At 43.7% G+C, this 22,242-nt stretch overlaps 2 protein-coding genes and 1 non-coding gene across 14 annotated transcripts in view; all 3 read left to right on the top strand.

The window, feature by feature from the left end:
- KAT14 (lysine acetyltransferase 14) overlaps positions 1–22,242 on the top strand; it is a 151,636-nt gene that overhangs the window by 602 nt on the left and 128,792 nt on the right. For 10 of the 12 annotated variants that reach the window (XR_007905335.1, XR_007905336.1, XR_007905337.1 and 7 more), the window contains exons 2-10: positions 1,931–2,049; positions 4,107–4,228; positions 5,937–6,118; positions 6,673–7,092; positions 7,988–8,559; positions 9,100–9,236; positions 9,734–9,909; positions 13,233–13,423; positions 16,086–17,855. Coding sequence is in view for 2 of the 12 variants with exons in the window: in XM_051792674.1 (XP_051648634.1) it covers positions 1,931–2,049; positions 4,107–4,228; positions 5,937–6,118; positions 6,673–7,092; positions 7,988–8,559; positions 9,100–9,236; positions 9,734–9,909; positions 13,233–13,423; positions 16,086–16,259 (2,093 nt within the window). In the remaining 10 variants the exon portion in view is untranslated. Of the gene's footprint in view, positions 1–1,930; positions 2,050–4,106; positions 4,229–5,936; positions 6,119–6,672; positions 7,093–7,987; positions 8,560–9,099; positions 9,237–9,733; positions 9,910–13,232; positions 13,424–16,085; positions 17,970–22,242 lie in introns of those variants that run through there. The other 2 variants (XM_051792677.1, XM_051792674.1) reach the window with 2 other exon arrangements.
- Positions 12,883–13,040, top strand: LOC127473477 (U1 spliceosomal RNA). Its single transcript, XR_007905469.1, has one exon. It is a non-coding gene; the product is annotated as a U1 spliceosomal RNA (small nuclear RNA).
- On the top strand, positions 20,249–22,212 carry BIRC5 (baculoviral IAP repeat containing 5). Its single transcript, XM_051792714.1, has 4 exons — positions 20,249–20,606; positions 20,691–20,800; positions 20,983–21,100; positions 21,389–22,212. Exons 1-4 carry the CDS (start codon positions 20,484–20,486, stop codon positions 21,467–21,469), a joined length of 432 nt encoding a protein of 143 aa, XP_051648674.1. The 5' UTR covers positions 20,249–20,483; the 3' UTR covers positions 21,470–22,212.

Here is a 22,242-nt window from a genome sequence, read left to right as displayed (position 1 = left end):
TGTTTAGGGAACTTTAGCCAAGCAAATTGGCCTCTCTGCTCTATCAGATAAAAATAATGACCCTTGCTGTAAAGCTCTGTGGAAGAAAAGGACTTTGTGATGGTGTTGTTTTTTTATTTTTTCCTGTTGATTTGTCACATCTGTGGAGTAAATGCCTAAATCTCAACCTTAATGGTTTTCCCATTAATGTGAATTTGAGTTGGTTTTCACAGAAACATGTCTGGCCTGCAGCAGCCAGCTCTGGAAGATGTTTGGAGCAAGCTGCAGAACTCGATCCCTCTGCTCTGGCGCTTGACTTAAGATATATGCTGTTAGCAGCGTAACAGATGACTTTACTTATTAAATTCTGGGTTATCTGATCTATTATTAGATCCAAAAGCCAGATATTGCTAAGCACTAATTGTTTTTGGTTTTGGTGTGAGGTTTTTTGTTTGGTTTGATTTGGGTTTTCTGTGGGGTTTTTGTTTGTTTGTGGAGAGAAATAGTGAACTCTTCAGGTGGCAACTGCCTTCCATATATGTCAGAGCTGCCCTTTTTGCCTTCTTAGAATTTGCCAAAAGTTACAGCTTAGAAATCTCTCAAGGCATGTTAGTATTGAGATGTTAACGTAATGGAACCAGCACTGTACTATTAAGTTACTGTGCAGTAAAGGGAAATATTAACTTTAAATATAATAATAAAAGGAGCAGAGTTAAAGGTAGCATGAATTACACTGGAGTGCTTGATTTAACACTGTTTGTTTTATTTTACAAAGATGTTCCTCTCTCCAGTTGCTCTGGAACAAATCCAAAGAGCAAAAAAAGCCAATTGCAAAGCAACAGTAACTAGATACAAATGTGCAACATAAATGTAAAAGGGAAAAACTGTACTCTCCCTAATGGCTCAGTTATATGGAGTTCACTTGTCACTTGTGAAATTGCCAACATGCTCACACAAATAATCACTTCTTTACATTAAATTGCCATTTAGAAATTCTGTTAATCTACGAAGTGTGGGTAATTAAATTCTGCAATTCACTATGGAAGTAGAGCATCCATACATTAAAAATGCTTGATCTCGTGTCGTTATACAGTAAAGAGATGACATACTTGCAGTGAAATACCTTTTGTGTGCAAGTTTCCACGAACGCTGTAGTCTTTAATTGTTTCCCTTTCCTGTGATGTCATTTTTCAATTTTTCATACTTTTGTAAATTAACTCTGGGTGGGTTTGGAAACCTTGATTCATGTGTTAAATCTATTCTTTTTTCTCTTCTGAAGAAACATAGAGTTAGAGCCTGTCATTTTGAATGTGTGGGGTTTTACAAGTGGCTGTATTGCTTTTGTTCAGACAAACTTTTATGCAGGGTTAGCTTTAAGGAGCCAAGTGTATGCTGAAGTACTTTGCTGATTTGGGATCTGAAACAGGGACTGGCAATCTGACTTCAGTATCAGGGAACAGAGAGCTGTAAAAGCACATAGCAGTGAGTGGAAAGATGACATGGAAGAGAACAAATATATATACTGATAACCTTTGCAGTGGCATACCTTTTTTAACAGGTCAGTTTGGGTTTTTTTTCTGAGTAGGGTGGGAAAACAGTTATGTATTGAAGTCTATAGGTTATCTAGGGGAAGCAAGGAGGAATGAGAAATGCTGCAGAATCAAGGAAATCCTTGGCTTTGTACCTACATTCAGATGTTATGTAGAATACCCTTTTTTGATGCCTGTGCTTTTCAGTTAGTCACTACTGGCTGCTGCAACAGTGAAATGAATCTATGCCTTCCATGACAGCAAGGTCCATTGCTTCCTCGGAACTGCCTGGGTCTTTGAACTCTGGGGAGAAGGGAAAAAAAGTACTTTTCTGCCTGATATTGGAGGAAATCCAAATTTCCCTTGCAGCACATTTTTTTAATAAAAGGACAAAGAAATTGATTTTTGCTTTTTCATTTTAGGTCAACTGAGAGAACAGCTCAGCTACCTGAAAGGAGATAACTTTTTCAGATTTACTTGCTCTGATTGCTCAGAAGATGGGAAGGAGCAATTTGAACGTCTGAGATTAACGTGGCAACAGGTAAGTAAAATGTTTGTGCCAGCAGAACAACCGTAGGACTTCTAAAATTGTTTGTTGTGTATGTACTACACAGAAAAGGAGGATCAGTTTCAGTAAGAAAGAAGCATATGCGTGAACTTCAGAAATTAATTAGCTAAGGATTGCCTGCATATGAGAACTTGAGCATTTGGAAGGTAAATTGAAAGATAATAATACAAACAGCTCTCCTTACTTTTTCTTTTTTTTTTTTTCTCCTTATGTTGCTCATGAATTCATGGCTTCAGGCAGATTTTAGCTGCCAGGCATGAGCAGGTTTTTTGTATATAAGAAAATGTAAAATGACTGAAGTGGCAACATAGAAACAAAAAGTTTGCCAGCTCCCTGAATACAAAGCTCCAGCCTGGCTGCTTATGCACTAACAAGAGTCCTTGGTGTAATTCACTATTACAGTGACTTGCATACCTGAGCAATCAAAATAATCTGCATTATACAGCAATGACCAGGTACTAGACTGATGCACATCATGTGAAGGGCACTCAAGGGACAGGCAGGCAGTGCCGGCTGCCTCTGCTGAAAATGCGTTTTTCAGTACAGGCAGTAGCTGTTGCTCAGCAGTGTTTCCACATCGGGCAGTATGTGCAAGACATCTGTTTGCATCCTTTAGGACAGTAGCAGTGTGTTGTCCCATAAAAGATAATTTAAAACATCAGTTATAACTCCTACAGTGCTTTCTCGTGGTGGCCAGTGCAGGGGAAAAGATTGGTGTAGCAGTCTGTGGTTGGCAGACCAGCAGAGTTTCAGCAAGCTTCTAATTTGGACAGGAAAGGCTTCTAGCATTATGCTCAAGTCTCTTCAGAGTGGCATGGGGAAGGGGCAGACAAAATCAAAATGGGTGAGGAAGAAAGCTGACTAATGACTACCTCCCTAGGCTTCCAGCAGCCAGACCTGCTGCTTCTTCTTGATAAGCTGAATTGAGGGAAGGGGTCAAATTAACTCATCTGAAACAGGAAAAAATGGGGACAGTGATTTCTGTATTTTTTTTCAGAGTATGTGGCCTCAACAGATCCTTATCTTTAGCCATCTGAAAAGAGAATTGTTTTTGAAGTTCTGAGACTGTCCCACATGATTTAAAGAACCACAAAATCCTAAATAGTTACCAAACTAAGAGGGATTGTGAGGCAGGGGACATGAAAGCTGTCCATATTTCCTCATTTTGATGTGTTCAGCAGTGCATCCCAGAAAGCTAAGGTCCACTGTGAAGAGACCAATCTGCCTAAGAAAAACATATTTCAGACTCCTCTGAGGGTGAAGTATAAGTCCTTGTTGGAAGTAGTACCAAACTTTGTGGTTGTTGAAAGATGATCCCAGCCCAGCTGATTTTAGTTGTATTCAAATGAATTAAGTAAATGTAATTAACAGTTGGTCACCTGGGATTTACTTAAAAGAGGTGCAATAGTTTTCACACCTGCCCTTTAGTTTAGGTATGTAACAGGTCAGAATGAATTTGGTTGTGAAGTGTGCGTAAACAGTTTCTATTTAATGAAGATCACCTGTAGACAAACCTGATTCTTGCATACCTGGAACAATTAGGAGATCTTTAATTTTACAGAGCATTTACAGTCTGTTCAGTTTGGAAAATAAGTGTCTAGAAAGACCACTGTCTGATGGATTAGATCATTATATCTCTGATTGATTAGATAGTAGGATTACTTGTGACCACTTTTTTTTTTTTTGAAAGACTGTTTCCCTACACTACTTTCAGACCACAGTTGTACTGTAATTTATTTATACAACAGTTGCAAAATTTTTGTGTCTCAGCATAAACCTGCATAACGAGGCAGCTTGTTATTCCTCTGGGATGGAGAAATCTCTAGGCAAATATGCGTCTAACAAGAGAAAGACAGGAACGGGCAGCATGAAACCAAGAAGAAGATGGATTGCAGAAGTTGCCTATGAGATGTTGCAAAAATAAGATATTTATGAGGGAGCACAGATCTGCGTGTGTGTGGCAGCTGTGGGGGATAGTTCAGCAGAGAAAGCTGAAAAGATTCACTTGTATCCAACACCTTCTGTTCCAGGTCGTCATGTTGGCAATGTACAATTTGTCTCTGGAAGGAACGGGCCGTCAGGGGTACTTCAGATGGAAAGAAGATATTTGTGCTTTTATTGAGAAACACTGGACTTTCCTATTAGGGAACAGGTAAAGACGTGATGTTTGCCTGAAGGTCTGGTAGGCGAACCAAAGGAGTTTGTTATACAAATGGCCAAGAACCTGGTTAATTTGGCAACATCTCTGTTGAGCTTCACTAGTGAGAAAGTTGGAGCATTTAATATTGAGAATCTGAATATAGGCATGAGGGGTACTCTTGAGAAAAAATAAACATTTCTTACTGGGGAAAAACAGCCCCAAGAATGTCACACAAAAACAATACAAATGCATGTATTTTGAATTATTTCTTATCTTCCTTAAGGTAGCATGTGAACCTGCAAAGCCTTTGAGTTTTTCTAAATAGTCACAATGGATGGGTATTACAAGGCTTCAAGGACAAAACTGTGGTCCAGGAAAGTACCACATTACTTGGCTATAAGGCTTGCAAGGACCAAATTCTTCAAGAAGAACTGAGCTTCACCTTTTAGATTGTTTTGGATCTTAATACTTTTGGATCTTGGCTTTTACATAGAAGGTGTTACAAACCAATGAAACGTTTTTGATTGTGTGTAAAGAAGCTGTCAGAGTAGGAACCCCTCTTGTAAAGGACAGTCTTGGCTGTATGGGTGAACGGCACATTTTTTCTGAGCGTGCTGAAGCTGTCAAACCTAAGTGTCACTGTTAATGCATGTGCTATGAAGCCAGGAAAGGAACTGAGCAAGCCTTCCAAGTTGTAGATTTGATTGACTTCACAGCTTCTTTTCTTAAGCAGAGATTTCCCTGTTGTAAAGATCTGGCCTTTCTCCCTAACCAAATTTACTCTTTGGCTTTGCTTTCATTGCTTGTCTGTGCCTCCTTGCTTTGTTCTCAGAAATATTAGCATTTGTCCTCTCTGGTAATCGCAGTGACCCTGACAGGCTGATGGCCCATTGTCCCTCATTAAGGGAGCCATTGCCTCCCAGGGTTTGCTGTTCCCTTTTGAGACTTGCCCTGGGAACTGGGCACTCCTTGCTCTGATTAAAATTCAAACGAGTGATTACTGGCCTTGGACACAGTTTCCCCGCTTGCCTGGACAAGCCACTGGTGGAACACAGACAGCTGCATCGGATGTGTAGCAGTTCAAGGCACGCAATGCTTCTCTTCCTTGGCATATTAAAGTACAGCTTATCCAGATTTACTGTAACACTCTAGACTTTGCTCTGGGGCACCTGAGTTTAATCTCCCACCTATGAGGTTGAGTACCCCAAGGTGTGCAAGTGCAACACTTGGACAGCAGCAAATACCTGCTCAGCCAATCCTTGCCTGAGTATGGAAGTTTTTGCCAGTGGAGGTGTGCAAAGGCAAGAAGGAATCCTGAGATCCTGTGCAACTATGAGTTTAGGCTGTGCACCATGAACCAGATTCTCCAGTGTCCAGGAGAGTACTTCAGTTATTGGCTACAGAGGCAATTCTTTAATAATTCTTCTCACTTCTTCCCCAAGTGACATCCTAGTTATCCCTGGTTAACTGGTTAACCAGCTCTTAAAGGAACAAAAAGTACTCATATACCCAGTAGAGTACACTGCCCAGCAGAGTGAAAGGCTTAAATGCAGCTCCCTGCCTCCAAGTGGCCAAAAATGTGCTTCAGAGTAGTTCAGTGTATGTGCATCAGTGCCAGTGGCAGAAGCACTCTGCCCTTTCTGTCTTGGAGGAGACTCCAGGATGAAAGCACAGCTGGCGAGCAAGGATTTAACACTTGTTTTCCTCTCTCCCACCATAGGAAAAAGACCTCAACATGGTGGAGCACAGTTGCTGGCTGTCTCTCTGTGGGGAGCCCCTTGTTTTTCCGCTCAGGGGCACAGGAATTTGGAGAACCGGGATGGTGGAAACTGGTTCACAACAAACCCCCAACAATGAAACCTGAAGGAGAGAAGCTGTCTGCATCTGCCCTAAAGGCAAAAGGTAACTCTGTACCTGATGGTGTGTAGGTTCCTAGCTGGTCTAGAGCTGGAAGCCATGAGAAAAGTCCAGTTAAAACCATGTGTTTGTGTGCAGGGACAGATTCTTAGTTTTGTTGTGATGTAAGGTTTGACTCAAGAGAACTATAGTGTATATACTGTAGTGTGAGAAGCCTGTTATATTTTATTACCTTTTTGCATTGTGCTAACTGATTTAAAGGATTTTGAAGTTTGTGCAGAGTGTTTTGTGTTGTTCTCTTTTAGCTGAAATCCCCTGAATTTAGCTGAATTTCTCTACTTCTCTTTACTGTGGGGAATGTCTTTTGACTTTTGTCACTAGATGCAAGTTCTCCTTTGTGTAGAGGAACAAGATTGGGGCTTTAATGAGGATTTAGTTGTGTGTTGGCTTAATGCTACGTGTCCCAGAGCAAATTTCTTGTACATATTGAAAATACATCTTTTAAGGTTTGTAGTCAGTGTGTTTTTCTGGATGTGTAGTATGTATCCGGTGACTGCAGGAGCTCAGTGTCTGTTAGAATAAGTGAACTACTTTTTTAGCAGCTTCAAAGCCACCCCTGGATCCCATCATTACTGTGGAAGGACTCCGAAAGCGGGTAAGCCGCAATCCAGTTGAATCAGCCATGGAGCTGAAGGAGAAGAGATCTCGGACTCAGGAAGCCAAGGATATTCGGAGAGCCCAGAAGGAGGCAGCCGGCTTCTTGGACCGGAGTACTTCCTCCACTCCTGTTAAATTCACCAGTCGCTGCCGCCGTCCTGATATTGTCCTTGAGAAAGGAGAGGTGATTGACTTCTCCTCCTTGAGCTCATCAGATCGCACACCTCTGACAAGCCCTTCTCCTTCCCCATCACTGGACTTTTCTGCTCCTGGCACTCCAGCCTCACATTCAGCTACTCCCAGCCTTCTCTCGGAAGCAGATCTCATCCCAGATGTCATGCCACCACAGGCTCTGTTTCACGGTAAGAGGCACCATGTTTTTTGTTTAGTAATGAACCACATGTAGTTTTCTTGGAGGATATTCCCAGTGAACTGCAGGATCTTTTCAAGATAAGATGGAAAGTAACTGGTAATATTGTTTGTCTTAATTGAGTGTGAGAATTGACTAGTTTTCCATCGTTGTATTACCAGCTTCTAAGGCCAGAAGAAACCCCCATTATTGTTTTCTGAGGGATCCTGAATAAATAGTGGGTAGATTTCACATGGCAACTGCTGTACCACTCAGGATAAGCATTTCACTGCAACACAGATTACACTGTTAGATAGCAACTCTAGTTTTCTCTCAAATGTTTTTAATGGGAGAAATTTTATTCTCGTGCCAATGTCCCAGTAGATTTATAAGTTTGAGCATCTTGATTAAAAGATGCTGAATTTGGGTCTGATTGCAAAGCAGCGATGCAGGCTGAATGCTTTTAGTTCCTTAAGGAGCCAGACCAAAGCACTTCTGGATGGCAGGAAAAATAGTGAGGTTCTGTAGAGGAACAGAACTTCTCCAGGATATGCTAGCTGAAGATGCAGCTTTTCAGCTTGACCATTTGATCTCCAGTCTTCAGGAATTTTCAGAACTTAACGTTTGTCAAAGAGCATGAGCTTGCAGCTCAGGACAGGGCTCTGTTTTCAGATGCTGAACTACAAGACACTTTAGGAACAGGATTGATTCTGTGTCCTGAAATTGGACTCTTTACAGTGTCTCCTGTCCAAAATCAGGAGATCCAGAAGTATATAGAAAACAAAGTGTGTTGGGTAAAACCACATTGTTTTTCCTTAGCAGAAGAGTCCTGTGACAACCTTTTTTGAAATGGAGCTTTGATGTTTAAATTTTTTTTTCTCCCTGGATTATTTTGATCTGCTCAACAGATGATGAGGAAATGGAAGGAGATGGAGTCATAGATCCAGGAATAGAGTATGTGCCCCCTCCCAGTGGGACAGCCAGTGCTGGCACTCTGATAGCAAGCAGAAAAAAAGTGAAGACAGCTGAACAGATCAAGCAAGAGGTGGAGAGTGAAGAAGAAAAAACAGAACGGGTGGAAGGTGACAGTGAAGATCCTGAAGAGTCAAACACATTGTTGAAGGTGAGGGGACGAGACAAAAGAAAGCCACAGCTGGAGAAGGATGCTAAACCCAGAGCTCCCAAGCATACCTCTGTTAGTATCTATGAGGAAAAGCTGCTGCTGAAGAGACTTGAAGCCTGTTCCAATGCTGTGAGCATGACCCCAGAGGCCCGGAGGCTGAGGCGCAAGCTCTTAGTCAGGCAGGCCAAGAGGGAAAGAGGACTGCCACTCTTTGACTTGGACCAAGTTGTGAATGCTGCACTGCTCTTGGTTGATGGGATTTATGGAGCCAAAGAAGGAGGTGTTTCCAGGTCCCTAGCAGGGCAAGCAACATACAGAACTACTAGCCAGGACTTCAGGATCTTGGATAGATACCAGGTGGGTGTTTCCAAATCTAAGTGAGCTTTTGGCACTGGTTATTCTAAAGCTTTTGCTACAGACAGCAGTGTCACATCGAGGTTATCTGATTGCCAAAATAAAAAGGATTATATGAACAAGACTCATTTTGACTTGGGGCTGTGTCCTCACCGATGCTATCTTAAGACCCTTTCTTCTTGAGACATGCTTGTACAGCACAACAGTCTATCAGTGTCAGCATCACAAATGTTGATGTATTTGTACTCCAGCCCTGCTCAAATGCTGATGATGGAGGTCTGGAAGTACCTAAACAGGTGAATGTTCTACAAAGTACGTAGGAGGGAGATAACTTGCAGCGCTTTTTTGAGTGATAAGGGCAGCTCATAGGTTTGGGCACTAACTCTAAGAGTGCACAGCAGAGTCCACAGAGTTGGGACCACCATGGTCCAGTCCATCCTGTCACATTGAAAGGCCCTTATTCTGCATCCATTGATATAATTCCCCTGTGTTAAATCATTGACTGATCTTCCTGAAATGTTCTGCATTTTTCTGTACGTATAGACTATGCTACCCACCATGAAGGGATATCGACAGCAGACAACAAAGTTTCTGTATCGACTCGTAGGCTCAGAAGACCTGCTGACAGACCACAGTGTTGTTAGCCCTTATACATCCCGTGTCCTGAAACCTTACATCAGGTACAGATGATCAGAGGTTGAGTTTGCTCTTGGCTTGTGTACCGACAGCCCACCGAGAGGACATCTTTCCTGGGCAGTGCTCCTTGCCCCTCCTCAAAGAGCAACCCTGTAACCCTATGGTAACTATGGTAACCTCAAAAGGATAGTTTTACTTAGCTGAGTAGCTAAACTGATTGCATTGGGAAGGGTAATCTACAAGAGAGGGCGGGGCAGAGAGAGAATTGCTGTAGTCATTCAATCCAAGTTGCATGTGCTCTTGGGTCAGAACCATAATTTCCTTGCTCCTGGTGTAAGGACAGGCTGGCTGGGCATACTGTGGATCTGGGAAGTGTCCTGGCCTCTGACCCAAGGGTGGGTGTTTTTCCTGAGCTGGGTGTTGTTTTCCCCCATGAGTGGAAGACTGTCAGAAAATATTTCATGATCAGTACCCATTCAGCTGCAGTGGCAGTTACTGTTGCTCACTCGCTTTTTGTGTTTGCTTTTCATGTTCCTGACAGGCGTGATTATGAGACAAAGCCCCCAAAACTCAGGCTGCTGGCAGAAATCCAGGCATATCCACACAGGAATGATCTCAACTGGAAGGCTGAGCCAGAAGCACCCATTGATTACTGCTATGTTCGCCCTAATCACATCCCCACTATAAACTCCATGTGCCATGAATTCTTCTGGCCTGGTAAGATTCTTTCAGTGCTTGGTTTTCTAAGAAGGAAGTGGTTTTGTTCAGAAAAAAAACATTCTTGGGCCAAATTTTTCTTCTGTTGGTGTCTGGCTCAGTTCTTAGAAAACTGTTATCTGATGTCACAGGAATGCATTTGAGATGGAGACATGGGTTTGGTGTCTTTGTGTCTTGAAATCATGTAGAACTGGGAAATTAGGCCCCAATTAGCACAACCCCTACAGAAATAGGTGCCAATAGAAGTAGTGTAATAGTTTGGAAGTTAACTAAATTTAAGCACCCAGTGAAACATTTTTCAGAATCAGGGGCTGAAGTAAACAGTTCTACTGTTCATTAGCTTTGTGAGAAAGTTTCTTCCTAGCAGCCATTAGCTGGATATGTTGGAGTGAAAGTTGGGAAGTCATATGAGGAGCGGCTGAGGTCACTTGGTTTGTTCAGCTTGGAGGAGACTGAGGAGAGACCTCATCATGGTCTGCAGCTTTCTCACAAGGGGAAGCCGGAGGGGCAGGCACTGATCTCTTCTCTCTGGTGACCAGTGACAGGACCCAAGGGAATGGCATGAAGCTGAGTCAGGGGAGATTTATGTTGGATATTAGGAAAAGGTTCTTCACCCAGAGGGTGGTTGGGTGCTGAACAGGCTCCCCAGGGAAGTGGTCACAGCACCAAGCCTGACAGAGTTCAAGAAGAATTTGGACAATACTCTCAGGCACATGGTGTGACTCTTGGGGTTGTCCTGAGCAGGGACAGGAGTTGGACTCGATGATCCTTGTGGGTCCCTTCCAACTCAGGGTATTCTGTGCTTCTGTGAATTGCATTTACAACTGCAGGCTCCACTGTGATGTCCTTTATTTCTTCAAGCCTCAGTATGTACTGGGTTTGAATTTTTGTGTCATTTCTTGAACTGTAGGCTCTCTTGGGACAGTGGCTGCCCTTTATGGGGGTTGTCATGAGGCTGCAGTCTTTAGTTCTTCTGAAATAATAATAGGGATGTTCATCTACTGCATGGATCAGCTTTTGACAGTGCAGCAGACTAATTTGGAAAGGCCCAGTACAAACAGTCACACCTTTATTCCAAGTAACTGTTCGCTTTATGTTTTGATTTGCAGATAGTGATTCAGCAGGGTTTGTAGTTCAGCAGTGCTCATATACTGCAGTCAGGATCAGAGCTTTCTGTGCTACTCATTGTCCAAATTGTACAATTCAGGGCCTTGCACACCTTTCTTTTCACAAGCTCTTTCAGAGCTCATGAGAAACACTTGCAATCCCAACAGAGGCTGAACCTCTTTGTCATAGTCTCTCCTCTCCTGATAATGCATTTGAAGTTCTGGCCAAGTTGCGTTGCACCTTCATTAAGTTCTTCAGGACTCACCCTGTTTTATTTAACATAAGGAGTGTGGGTGACTGTGAACTATTCATCATTAAATCAGAAAGCTGACACTCCCATCAGTCTCCAAACAGGAATCAAAATCTCTTCTGTGGTGAAAAATTTCTGAGGCTGGGATATGATCATTGCACCCTGGTTCTGTTTTAGCAGGAGAGGTAAGTGAGGAGTTCATGCTTCAGGAGGTAAAGCCCAGTGTCTTTGTGGTTGCAAAGGATTTAGCATTCCATTGGGCTGGTACAACCTGGGGGGCAGGTGGGGATATGCAGCTGGGTGAACCTCATTAAACTGTCACTGTTGTTTAGAGAAACACCTATAATTCTGCTTAAGTTTAGGCCTCTGGAGCATGTGGGCTCTGGGGATCATCAGTGAATGACAGGTGTGCTAAGTTGCCTAATAGTGATGCTCTCATTCACCGAATTCAGAAAATCTAGGCACTTCACCATGTGGGATGAGCCCAGACCTTAGTTCTATGCCTCCAAATCATTCAAGTCAGAGCTCTTTTTGCTTCTCACAAGGCAGAAACAAGTTTGCAGGTAGTAACCACAAACGAGCTGTTGCGAAGCAAGATTCCCCCATGTTGTCTCTCCCAGTATCTTGTGCCTTCATGCCCTAATGGGAAACATCTCCTGAGTAGACAAGTGGTAAACCATCGTGAGCTAAGCATTTTCCTACAGGAATAACTGTGTGCTGAGGGGACAGCACCATTTCATAGACGCCAGTGCTCAAGGCAAGAAAGCGTTCCTGTACAGACACGCTGTAAGGCACTCCACAGGCAATTGCAGCCTTGAGATAATTAACACAGCTCCCTATTGCCAATCAATTCCTCCCACGTCTCGCTCCACCCAGTTTACTATCAAGCAAGACAATAATTCACCCACTTATTTGTGCCTGGTGAAGCCTTGCATCTCATCAAGAGTGATTACTGGAAAACATACTCTGCTATTACCCCACATTCCAAGTATATTTGCAATTGCCAACCTGAGGCTGAAACTATTTTTGGTACATCTCCACTATGTCTTGCATCTTGTTTAGGGTCAGTCCACTCAAATTACCAAGCAGTCCATCTTCAGTGTCTTGAACTGCAGTGTTTGACACTAACATGCTGTGTAGATGCTCTAGGACTGCAGCAGCAGTGTGATTAGGCAAGGTAACAAACTCCACTCAGAAGTCACCAGCCTCGGGTGTTTGTGTCCAGCCTCTGAGTCACAGAAGCACCACTGCCTGAGAGGCTGCTTCATGCCCCAGCTTAGAGAATTTGCATGCTAAAAGCAGATGTCTTGATAACCTGGAAAGCTGTGGTCAGGTATCACAGTGCAGCTCCACAAGCAGCTGAGTATGTACAAGAGGAAGCAGTAGGAGCTCAAGGCAAGGTGGAGAAAAGAGATAGGAACCATAGTCAAGTAATGCTACCAGAGTTGAAGCCCAGTTTCATGTGTGCTGCCTCCAAAGAGAGCGAATTTTAAGTTTTAGTTTCATCCTTAAGTCATTTGAAAGGAAATTAGCTTTGTTACTTTCTCCATGCAAGATTCACTGCTAGTAATCAGGTCGTATTTTGTCTCTGTTTTGTTGAATCATCTCCTTTTACCTTACATACCTAGCAGGGGAGACACCAGGCAGCTGGTTTTCCCAAGGCAAGGTTCATCCCCTGCACTCTAGGTGTCCCAACCCCTGTGATTTCCCAAAATGCAGGAAATTTGTCTGCATAATTTTTAGTAGTGGAGGACTGTTCTAGCAGGAGCTTTGGACCAGATGATCTCCAGAGGTCCCTTCCAATGCCAACCATTCTATGATTCTGTGATCTCTTTATAGCAGAGCTTTGAAATAAAGGTAAAAAAGGAAGGGATCAAGTGAGTGTTTCTGAGAATCCTTAAACCCTGGAATTTCCATACAAGTGGTTTGCAATGTTTTCAGCTGCTGTTTCTCCCTTTCTCCGTAGGAATAGATTTGTCAGAATGCCTGCAGTATCCAGACTTCAGTGTTGTTGTCCTTTACAAGAAAGTTATCATTGCCTTCGGCTTTATGGTGCCAGATGTGAAGTACAATGAAGCTTACATCTCTTTTCTGTTAGTTCACCCTGAGTGGAGAAGAGCTGGGATTGCAACCTTCATGATTTACCATCTTATCCAGGTAATCAAACGGTCCCATGACTCTGCCAAAGAACTAGCTCTTCCTTCTTCCTTGTGTGCACACATGCCAATATTAGAGAGTAAGAAGTGTAGTGTTCTTCCCTTCTGGCTCTTTCACCTTTCCCTTTCTCTACTTACACTCCCACACAGATTGTCAGCAGCCAGTGTGAATATTTATGGGGGAAAATAATTTCCAAAGCAGAAGCTAAAATGTATTTAGAAGAACAGCCATACTGGTCAGGTCCTCAGAATTAGCAAGATGCTGTACACTTTGAATGGCTTGGAATTAACTTTGTGTTCTTCACTGGTCAATAGTTCATGTAAAAGTAATACTGTAAATGTGGAGTTTAAAGGAGAAAATGAGATAATAGTGGACAGGTTCAATTAGAATCTATTGTAGCTTTCTTGGCTACACTTGGAGGTTTATTCCATTACCAGGGCTGTTGCATTAAATCAATTACTGATCTTAATAATTCACTTTGACTTTTAATACACTGGTTCAAATACAGCTGAGTTGAAAATAAAGAGTGTGTGCAACCTCATTCACTTTGTTCAAACTAGCTTGTACTGGGCCTTCTTCCACAGGAACACTTGGGATAATTAATCTGAGCTAACTAAATGGGTGGTATTAACATAGTTAAACATCATTAAATCTCTGAATCAGTACTGTTATTCAAGTGGCCTTAATTCCATTTACTTTCTTGAATTAAACTGTAGGAAAGCCAGCTTAATTTTGAGTAAGAATGCAGATATATGTCCTTTTCATAGCGTAACTGTGCCTCTTCAGGACCCACAATTTTACCACTCCCTGAACTCTCATGACAGAGCTGCCGATAGGAAACACTTCTTAACTTGTTTTAGTCAAGATGAGCTGCACTAACAAAACTCATAATTGAAAATGTTTTTTCTCTTATTTATTTGGCTGAAGAAAGGTAGGGAGTGCTGGCAGAGCCTTAAGAACAGTGATCTGTTCTTTGGAAAAGCAGTTTTCACTGAGAGTAGCTCCTCTGGACCATCCAAGGGTAACTCTTCTACCTGCACAGCTCTCTGCAGTGTCCACCTCTTTTCTCTATGTGTTGACACAGGCCACTAACCAATATACTTTAAATTCACTCCTTGCATTTCTCAAGCATCTCTGTGTGTTGAAGTAAATTGCCCTCAGCTGTAGTCTGTTGATGTGAGATGTCAACACCCAGTGAGAACACGTGTGAGCAATGTGCCGAGGTTTGCAGGGATCCAGCAGGTGGACTCTGGAAGACTGTCTCTCCAGCAGAGTTGGGATGCATTGGCAAGTCAGCTGTAGAAAACCCTTACACCTTTTTTGTAGGATGTATCACATCAAATTAACCTAATCCTGCTTGCAGGTAGACTAGCATAAAATTACCACATTCAGGAAAGCCAAGCAGATTTGAGGCTGATTAGGCTCACTAGCAATGAGATCAGCACTATGTTTGGCTCACATTAGATTTATTTTTCCATTGCTGACTTTTTGTCAGTGGTAGAAGGCATTTAGCCATGTAGGAGCTTAAATGGTGGTTGTGACCTTCTGTTCCTCAAACACTAGATTGTAGGTGCTGCTTTGCAGCCTGCTTGGGCTTGGGGTTTACTCTCTATAGCTAGAGACACTTTCATGTGCTGTTCAGATTAAGAGTAGTTCCTTTACTTTTGGATCAATGGGCTGAGGTTGGGGGGGAATTCTTGAGAAAAGCATAACTTAACAGGAAGTGTTTTGATGCAAATAGTAGTGACTGGTTTGCTCTCAGAAGTTACCCTCTAATGCATCTGGCCCAGAGGAGCAAACTGCATTTTCTTAATGATCTCATTCAAACTTCCTTTCCCCCAAAAACCTGCTCTGAATTATTTCTTCTTTTCCTTCCCTCCTTAAATCCCCTGTGAGAGCTTTACCTTTGAATGTTCTGCCTTGGAAATTTTCTGAAGGATTTTACTGTTCCCACTTACAGTTACAATACATTCCATATACATAGAATGCTATTAAAACACTTGATGAAAGCAGAAAAAAAATTACTTCAGCGTCTTTATCGGTGTTGCTAGTTAAAATAATTTGGTATCTTTAAGGTAACTTCAGCCATGCTGTTTGCTGTCTGAACTGGATTCCTGCCTTCTCAGTAGGTGGAGTGCTGTGCCCTGAAGGGTGGGAGAGGAGCTGGGTGGAATAGATAGGAATTCTAGTGTGACAGCCCAGAGATGCCCTGGGGCTGCTCCAGTGGTCACAGAGAGCTCAGCTCTGTTTGCTGATGGGGAGGAGTGCAGTAAGGTGCCTGATCCTCTGGCATGTTTTGTCTTTTCTTCAGGCCGTTGTTAAGTATCTGAAATCAGTGCTGTACACTGAGATTATTTTTAATTAACAATTACTTTAGTAATTGACAATGGAAAGATGACAAATTATAATCCCAAACCTGCTTTCATTGGCAGAGAGTCCATGTTTCCCAGAAACAAAGGCTTGAAGGAATAGCGGCGTTCCCTTTGCCTTTGCTCTTGCAATGTGTGATGATTTCTGTGTCGGGGCCTCCAGCTTTTCTCACATTTCCTCAGTAACTTGAATATCTGAACGGATGAATCTCCTCACCTCTGCATTCCCCCAGAGGCTGTCTCATTCTCTCACTGTGATATCTTCTTTTTTTCTTTCCCCCTTCCCTTGGCAGACCTGCATGGGCAAAGACGTAACTCTTCACGTCTCTGCAAGCAACCCTGCTATGCTGCTCTACCAGAAGTTTGGATTTAAGACTGAGGAATACATTTTGGATTTTTATGATAAATATTACCCCTTGGACAGCAAGGAGTGTAAGCATGCATTCTTTCTCAGGCTGCGGCGCTAATCTGTCAGAGCTGTCTGGGGATCTCTGAAAAGCCCAATCTGTCAAAAAAACTACCACAGCTTTCAGTGCAGGATGTTGGCTGTCACATGAGAGCTGGAACACACCAGTGGATTTCAACAGTGCTATGTTGTGTGCTAAAACTGCAATCCAAGAGGATTGATTCCTGTGCTCCAAGGGCAGAGGCCTGAAAATGCCAGCTGGGATATGCTGAAACCACTGGAAGACTGAAATTGTTTACAGGGAATTTTCCTGGCACTGTTACTTTGAAGAGCCTCATTGACAAACAAGCAAAAAAATATTTGTCACTTCAGAGGAGCCCCATGAATTTCAAATCTTGAAACCTGTCAAAAAAATGCTGCAGGTTTTTAATTTCATTTTTTGTTTATGAATGAAAATGAACCTCTAAAGTTAAATCATTCAATGTTTCTGTAATTTGATTGCTTTGCTAGGAACCATGTCTTGAGTCTGTGAAGAGAAATGAGATATTGGTGCACGTAGCTGGGCAGTAACTTTAGGAAAGCTCTACACATGCCAGAACAATAGTACTGGAACCATGTTTTAGGAATAGTAAAGAGTGTGTGAATTCATGTGATTCCAAATAAAAGGCTCAGAGAAGACACCTTTCTTCTCCTCCTTCTCTGCTGCCTTCCTTTCACCTTGTTGACCCTGTGCTCAAGTGTGAAGTTCTTGCAGTGCACAGTATTTTGTGTTTAGGAACAAGGTGTCATGTGGGTTTGTATCTAGGCAAGATAGGATACCATACCTGCCAAATCAGCCCTTTGAAATCTTACAACCTTTCTGCCATTGTTGGTGCTGACACAGTTGTTGGCACACCTCTAACCATAGAGCTGGCCTTGAAGGCTCCAGCATCCACCTCCTCCTGCTACAGGCACTCTGGATAGAAGAAACTCAGAAAAGTGTGTGGTGATGTTTGAAATGCAGGCTGATTTGTAGAAGCAATCTGCTTGCAGTTTGGAGGGAAGAGAATGTTAGAGGTAGGCCAGATCCAGTTCTTGGAAGCACCAAGCTGTCATTTCATGGTTCTAAGTATAAGTAAAAAGGAGAGCAGAGAATAAATAGAAATAACCAAGAACGAAAGAAAATACAAACTCCAAATGGTTTCTCTGGTAGTGGGCTCTTTTCCTTTTATGCAGTTTAGTGGCTTCTCTCTCCCTGACTTTCACTGCAGATGAACAGAAAGCAGCACTGACGAAAGGTCAGTCTATGCATTTTAACTACGGATCACATCCACAGTGATGTTCCTTTCACATCAAGCCCACAAAGAACTACACACCAAATGTGACTTCTTTGTTCTTAATCCACTGTGTGTACCTGTTGGCTACCTGGCCACAGTAGAAGTTGCCTTAACAGTCTTCATTTTGGTAACAGAAGAGAAAGGGACACAAAGTATGTTTTTGTGTAGTCAACGTATATCATCACCAACACAAAACCAGTGGTAGTGGGAGGGAAAAACGGGCCATCCAAGGGTTGTGTGCCCTAACATTCTTGCACATTTCTGCCTGCTTTATGACTGTGAAAATTTTTGATGTTACTTATGTTACAAGTTAGCGGTACTTGGAAAGAAAAAAAAAACCTGTCTTTATGAATGAATTAAAGCCCTTCCCTTGGAAAAGCCTACCTGTAGTTGTACTGTTTGTTAAGCTGTCTCTCCATCATATTTCATTGAAATCTAGCAAACTCAAATATGGCCGACAGAGGATGTGTGTGGGCAGCTGACCCAGGCAAGAAACTCCTTATTTCCCCACTGGACACCTGCACAGAAGCCACACCCATGCAGGCCTTAGCAGACTGTCCCTTTCCAGCCAGAATTGGGAGATACAGGATAGTCTGAAGAAGATGACCAGTTCTGCATTGCGTTCTCAAAGGTGACCAGGAAGATTTTGAGCACCTGCTTGCTCTGTGCCTATATCTCTCTGGCTTTGTCCCTCAGAGGGAGAATGCCAAGTGAAGAGGGTGTTATAACAGACCTGGGATACCTGCTGTGCTGCAAACAGCTTGTCTTATCCAGGTGCTTCATTTACTCCCAGATCCTGAAAGGCAATTAAGTGATTAAATGCCTTTGAGCCTTTGCACCTCAGCTGCTTTCCTTTTTCAGGAAGACTGGTAAGAATGAGCTCAGTAAAGCTTACAGGGAATGGAGATCGGTATTGCTATTTTGCTTGTTTCTTAATAATTTGCCCATATTTCTGGGAAAATTAGTTAGTTAACAGCTATACTTATTATATCCCACACTCTCAGGACTGGGAGATTAAGTGTTACCTTCTGTGCTTTTATAGACTGCACACCCTGTTCATTCGTGCTGCCTGTGAAAATGTGGTGTGCCTTTGAATTGCTTACTATGAGATCCTTCCCTGATGATCCTAATGGCTTTGGTGGGTACAAGTGTGGCTGACTCAAGCATCACTTCACTGATAGGGTAAAGGTGAACAGCCATGACCCAAGAACTTTCTGACTTGCAAAGAGATCCCAGCAAATCAGATCTGAAAACCAGTGGTGAAAACTGCAGTATTCGTGTGTTATTTTCTCTTGGCAACTCAAGCTGTAGGAAACATTTGCTTTTATTCTACTGGCTGTAGGGGTGAGCACGGAGGTACTGTTGGGTGAGCAGGAATTCACCCCCGCTTTCAGCAAGAGTCCCAAGGACAGGAGGCTGAGGCCAGCATCCTGACAGGCACTGTGTGAAGTCAGGTGTGCAATCTGATAACCTGGGGAAATGCACCAGGGCTGCCAGGGAGCTCTACTTGTCTTCACTAGGTCAGCGCCAGAACTTGGCAGCCTTTGAAGTAGCTATAAAATAGCTGCTGCAGCTCAATCTCTCTTTTGTGGCTGCACAGGGATCACTTCAAGGGTCCTCTCAAGATAATGTTTCCTCCCCATAATGTTGAATAATGAGAAGTTTAAAGGCCAGTGCTTGAATGGGCATGGATTTCTCTGCAAGGAATGAGGCTCCTAGCCCTCCAATTCCCTCTTTCTGCCTTGGAAACCAGGGTGATTTGTTACCTTAGCTGTGATTAAAGAGCCATCATCCACCCTGCTTTATGATACGACTACTCTGCGCTTCCCTGATCTGTGCAGTGACTGTAGCAGCGATTAGAGTTGACAAACACAGCTCAGTTTAACAGAACAAAATTTTCCTGGAGGATGAAGGTGGAACCTCACTTGCTCAAAAAAGTGCAGAAAAGCCCATGCACTTCCATGGCCTTGTCTGAGCTTTGATACTTCACAACCAGGAAGCAGCCTGCTGTAGTCACCTTATTGTGCCCATTCATCTGCTATAGCTGAGCTGGGTAAATACTCAGATCATTCTGCATAGTAGTCATTAATTTTGTTGAAGTAATACTTTGCAGTTTACTTTGAAAGAGAAGTCCTGAGTGTCCTGACGTTGCACAAGTGTCAAATGCTTCTTTTCAGACTTCAGATCCAGACTGGGGGCTGAAACAAAAGTCTGCTTGGTCCATTCATTGCCACCTATAGTGTGAGGATGTGCTGCTTTGCAGACCCACCTGCTTGTGATTATAAGCTCTTCGTGAGTGGTTGAGCTAAGCCATCTTTATCACTTGTCTCTGCCAACCTGGTCCACAGAGTTGCTTCCCTCTAGCCCTTGCGTTCTTTCTGGAGGAGACACTGAGCAAACACAGCTCAGGAATCTTGAGCTCCCGCTGCTGTGACGGATGAGTAGCCAGGTCGTCCCTGCAAAACCAGCGAGACAAGAGTGCTTCGTCCTGCTTTCTTCTCCAGACAGGCAGCGTTAGCCAGGCAGGGACAGTGAGCTCAGCCGCTCCCGCTGCCCGCGGGAGTGGAAAGGCGGATGCCTGGGGCCAGGAACAAGCAGCCACTGTCGCGGAGGAGCGGGAGCATCCCTGAGCGGGCTTTGCCTCAACAGGAGGGTTGAGGAAAGAGAGTTTCCTGTTGAGGAAGCTGTGCTTCTCTACCAGCTCTGTCAGCACAAAAACCCATGGCACCTTCCTAGGAGTGTAATTAAAAAAAAAAAAAAAAAAAAATCGATCTGGCAAACTTATCCTTCTTCCCCTTGGATTTGTGCTGGGGGCTTTAAAAAACCCCACAGAAAACAAAACATTCTTTTTCCTCCTGGCTCATGCTCTCGGACTCTTCGGAATTTCCAAGGCTGCCGCTGGCGCTGGAGGGCGGCAGAACCGCCCCGCTCCCGCCCTGCTCCGCGCCCGCCGCCGTTTGAACAGGGACATGGCGGCCGGCGCGGGGCAGGCGGTGCTGCCCGAGGAATGGCGGCTGTACCTCGTCTCCTCCCGAGTCGCCACCTTCCGCAACTGGCCCTTCACCGAGGGCTGCGCCTGCACGCCCGAGCGGGTGAGCCGGGAGCGGGAGCGCGGGGCCGAGGGAGCGGGGCGGGCAGGCGCTGACGGGACCTTCCCGCCTTCCTTGTGCCCGCAGATGGCGGCAGCGGGTTTCGTGCACTGCCCCAGCGAGAACAGCCCCGACGTGGCGCAGTGCTTCTTCTGCCTCAAGGAGCTGGAGGGGTGGGAGCCCGACGACGATCCCCTGTGAGTACGGGGTGGTTTCCCTGGCCCCCTCTCCGATCGGCGCCGCTCCCGATGGCGGCGCCGCTCCGGCAGCGGGAAGCGCTGCTGGCAACCGAGGTGCTCGGCAGGGGAGAACAGCTGCGTGTGGCTTGTTGGGAGCTACTGTCTTCTATTTTCTCTTTCCCCCCCCCCCGTCTTTTCAGGGAGGAACACAAAAAGCACTCTGCGGGCTGTGGTTTTCTTTCCCTTCCAAAAGAGCCTGCTAACCTGACACTACAGGAGTTCCTGAAGCTGGACAAAATGCGAATAATAAAGGCAATTGTACGTACACAGCGTACACAGAGACCGTAATGTATCTCTAACCCCCTGTAATGTTGGAAGAGTTACTTAGTTTCTAGTCTTGGGATTGTTTAGCTGGACTCCTTGTTCCTTATCACTGCGTTGCCAAAGTGCTTTGTTGCCCCCAGACTGGGGCTGGATGAGGTGGACCATTCCTGGTCCTCAGTCTCTGCTCTGTGCGAGACGTAGCCTGATTTCCCCTTGAAGCTCGACGATACTAAGTCTTCTACTTAGTAGTAGGCAGTAATGTACTATTTTCACTTTCTGCAGAAAAAAGAGATTTCTCAGAAGATGACCGAGGTTGAAGATGCAGCCAAGAGCACACGTTCTAAAATAAAGAATCTGGCCTAGACTGCTGCAGCTTCACACTTGCTAGTGACATCTTTCTTGTAAATGTACTGTGGCACTGCCACTGTGCCTGAATGGCTGTGTTTCCCAAGGCTGCTTCCAGACTTGAGAAGCAGGCTGAATTCTGCTTCACTCACCTGAGTCTGTCTAGGAAGTACCTGTGGTTTGATATATTGCATACATAATCTTTCTCTGCACGGATTCTCCTAATCTTTCTGTTGGTTTTATTAAGGATTACTACTTGTAGGTTTACTTGTTCTCTTTTTTCTTTTTTTTTTTTTTTTGAAACCCAGCTGTTTAGAGATATTGCTGTATTGTAGAGATCCTGGTAGCTCTGGTGTTAAAACATATTTCTGGCAAGAATTGACAGGCATTTCCATTTTTGTACTGGATATACCAATGCTTTAGGATACTTTGGGACATGAAAAGGGGAAGGATTTTTAAAAATCCTTCAGGGATTTAGGATTGTGGCTAATAACATTGCTGTTCTGCCTTCAACTTTTATCTATACATAGATCAACACGAGGCAGCAGCCAACTACAAGTAGAAGTTTACAAGGATACCAGGCACACTAAGCTTTGGTATAATTCAAAGTAGTTTTACTCGATTTTCTGGAGGAAAGGAATCTGACCTTCAATGCAATGGGCTGCACTGAATGCAGTTTTAACATCAAAAGGGAAAATAAGATCATCAGCCTCAGTGCTGTTGCCCAAGTGTCAAACTTTTTTAAGCAGCATTCATTAGGCATTAAAGACATTTCAAAGACATTCAAATTT

The sequence above is a fragment of the Manacus candei genome, unplaced genomic scaffold (genome assembly GCF_025592945.1).
Source record: "Manacus candei isolate 608988 ecotype Guabito, Panama unplaced genomic scaffold, ASM2559294v1 h1tg000035l, whole genome shotgun sequence".
In the NCBI taxonomy this organism is placed as follows: Eukaryota; Metazoa; Chordata; class Aves; order Passeriformes; family Pipridae; genus Manacus; species Manacus candei.
This window is presented reverse-complemented; position numbering and strand designations above follow the sequence as displayed.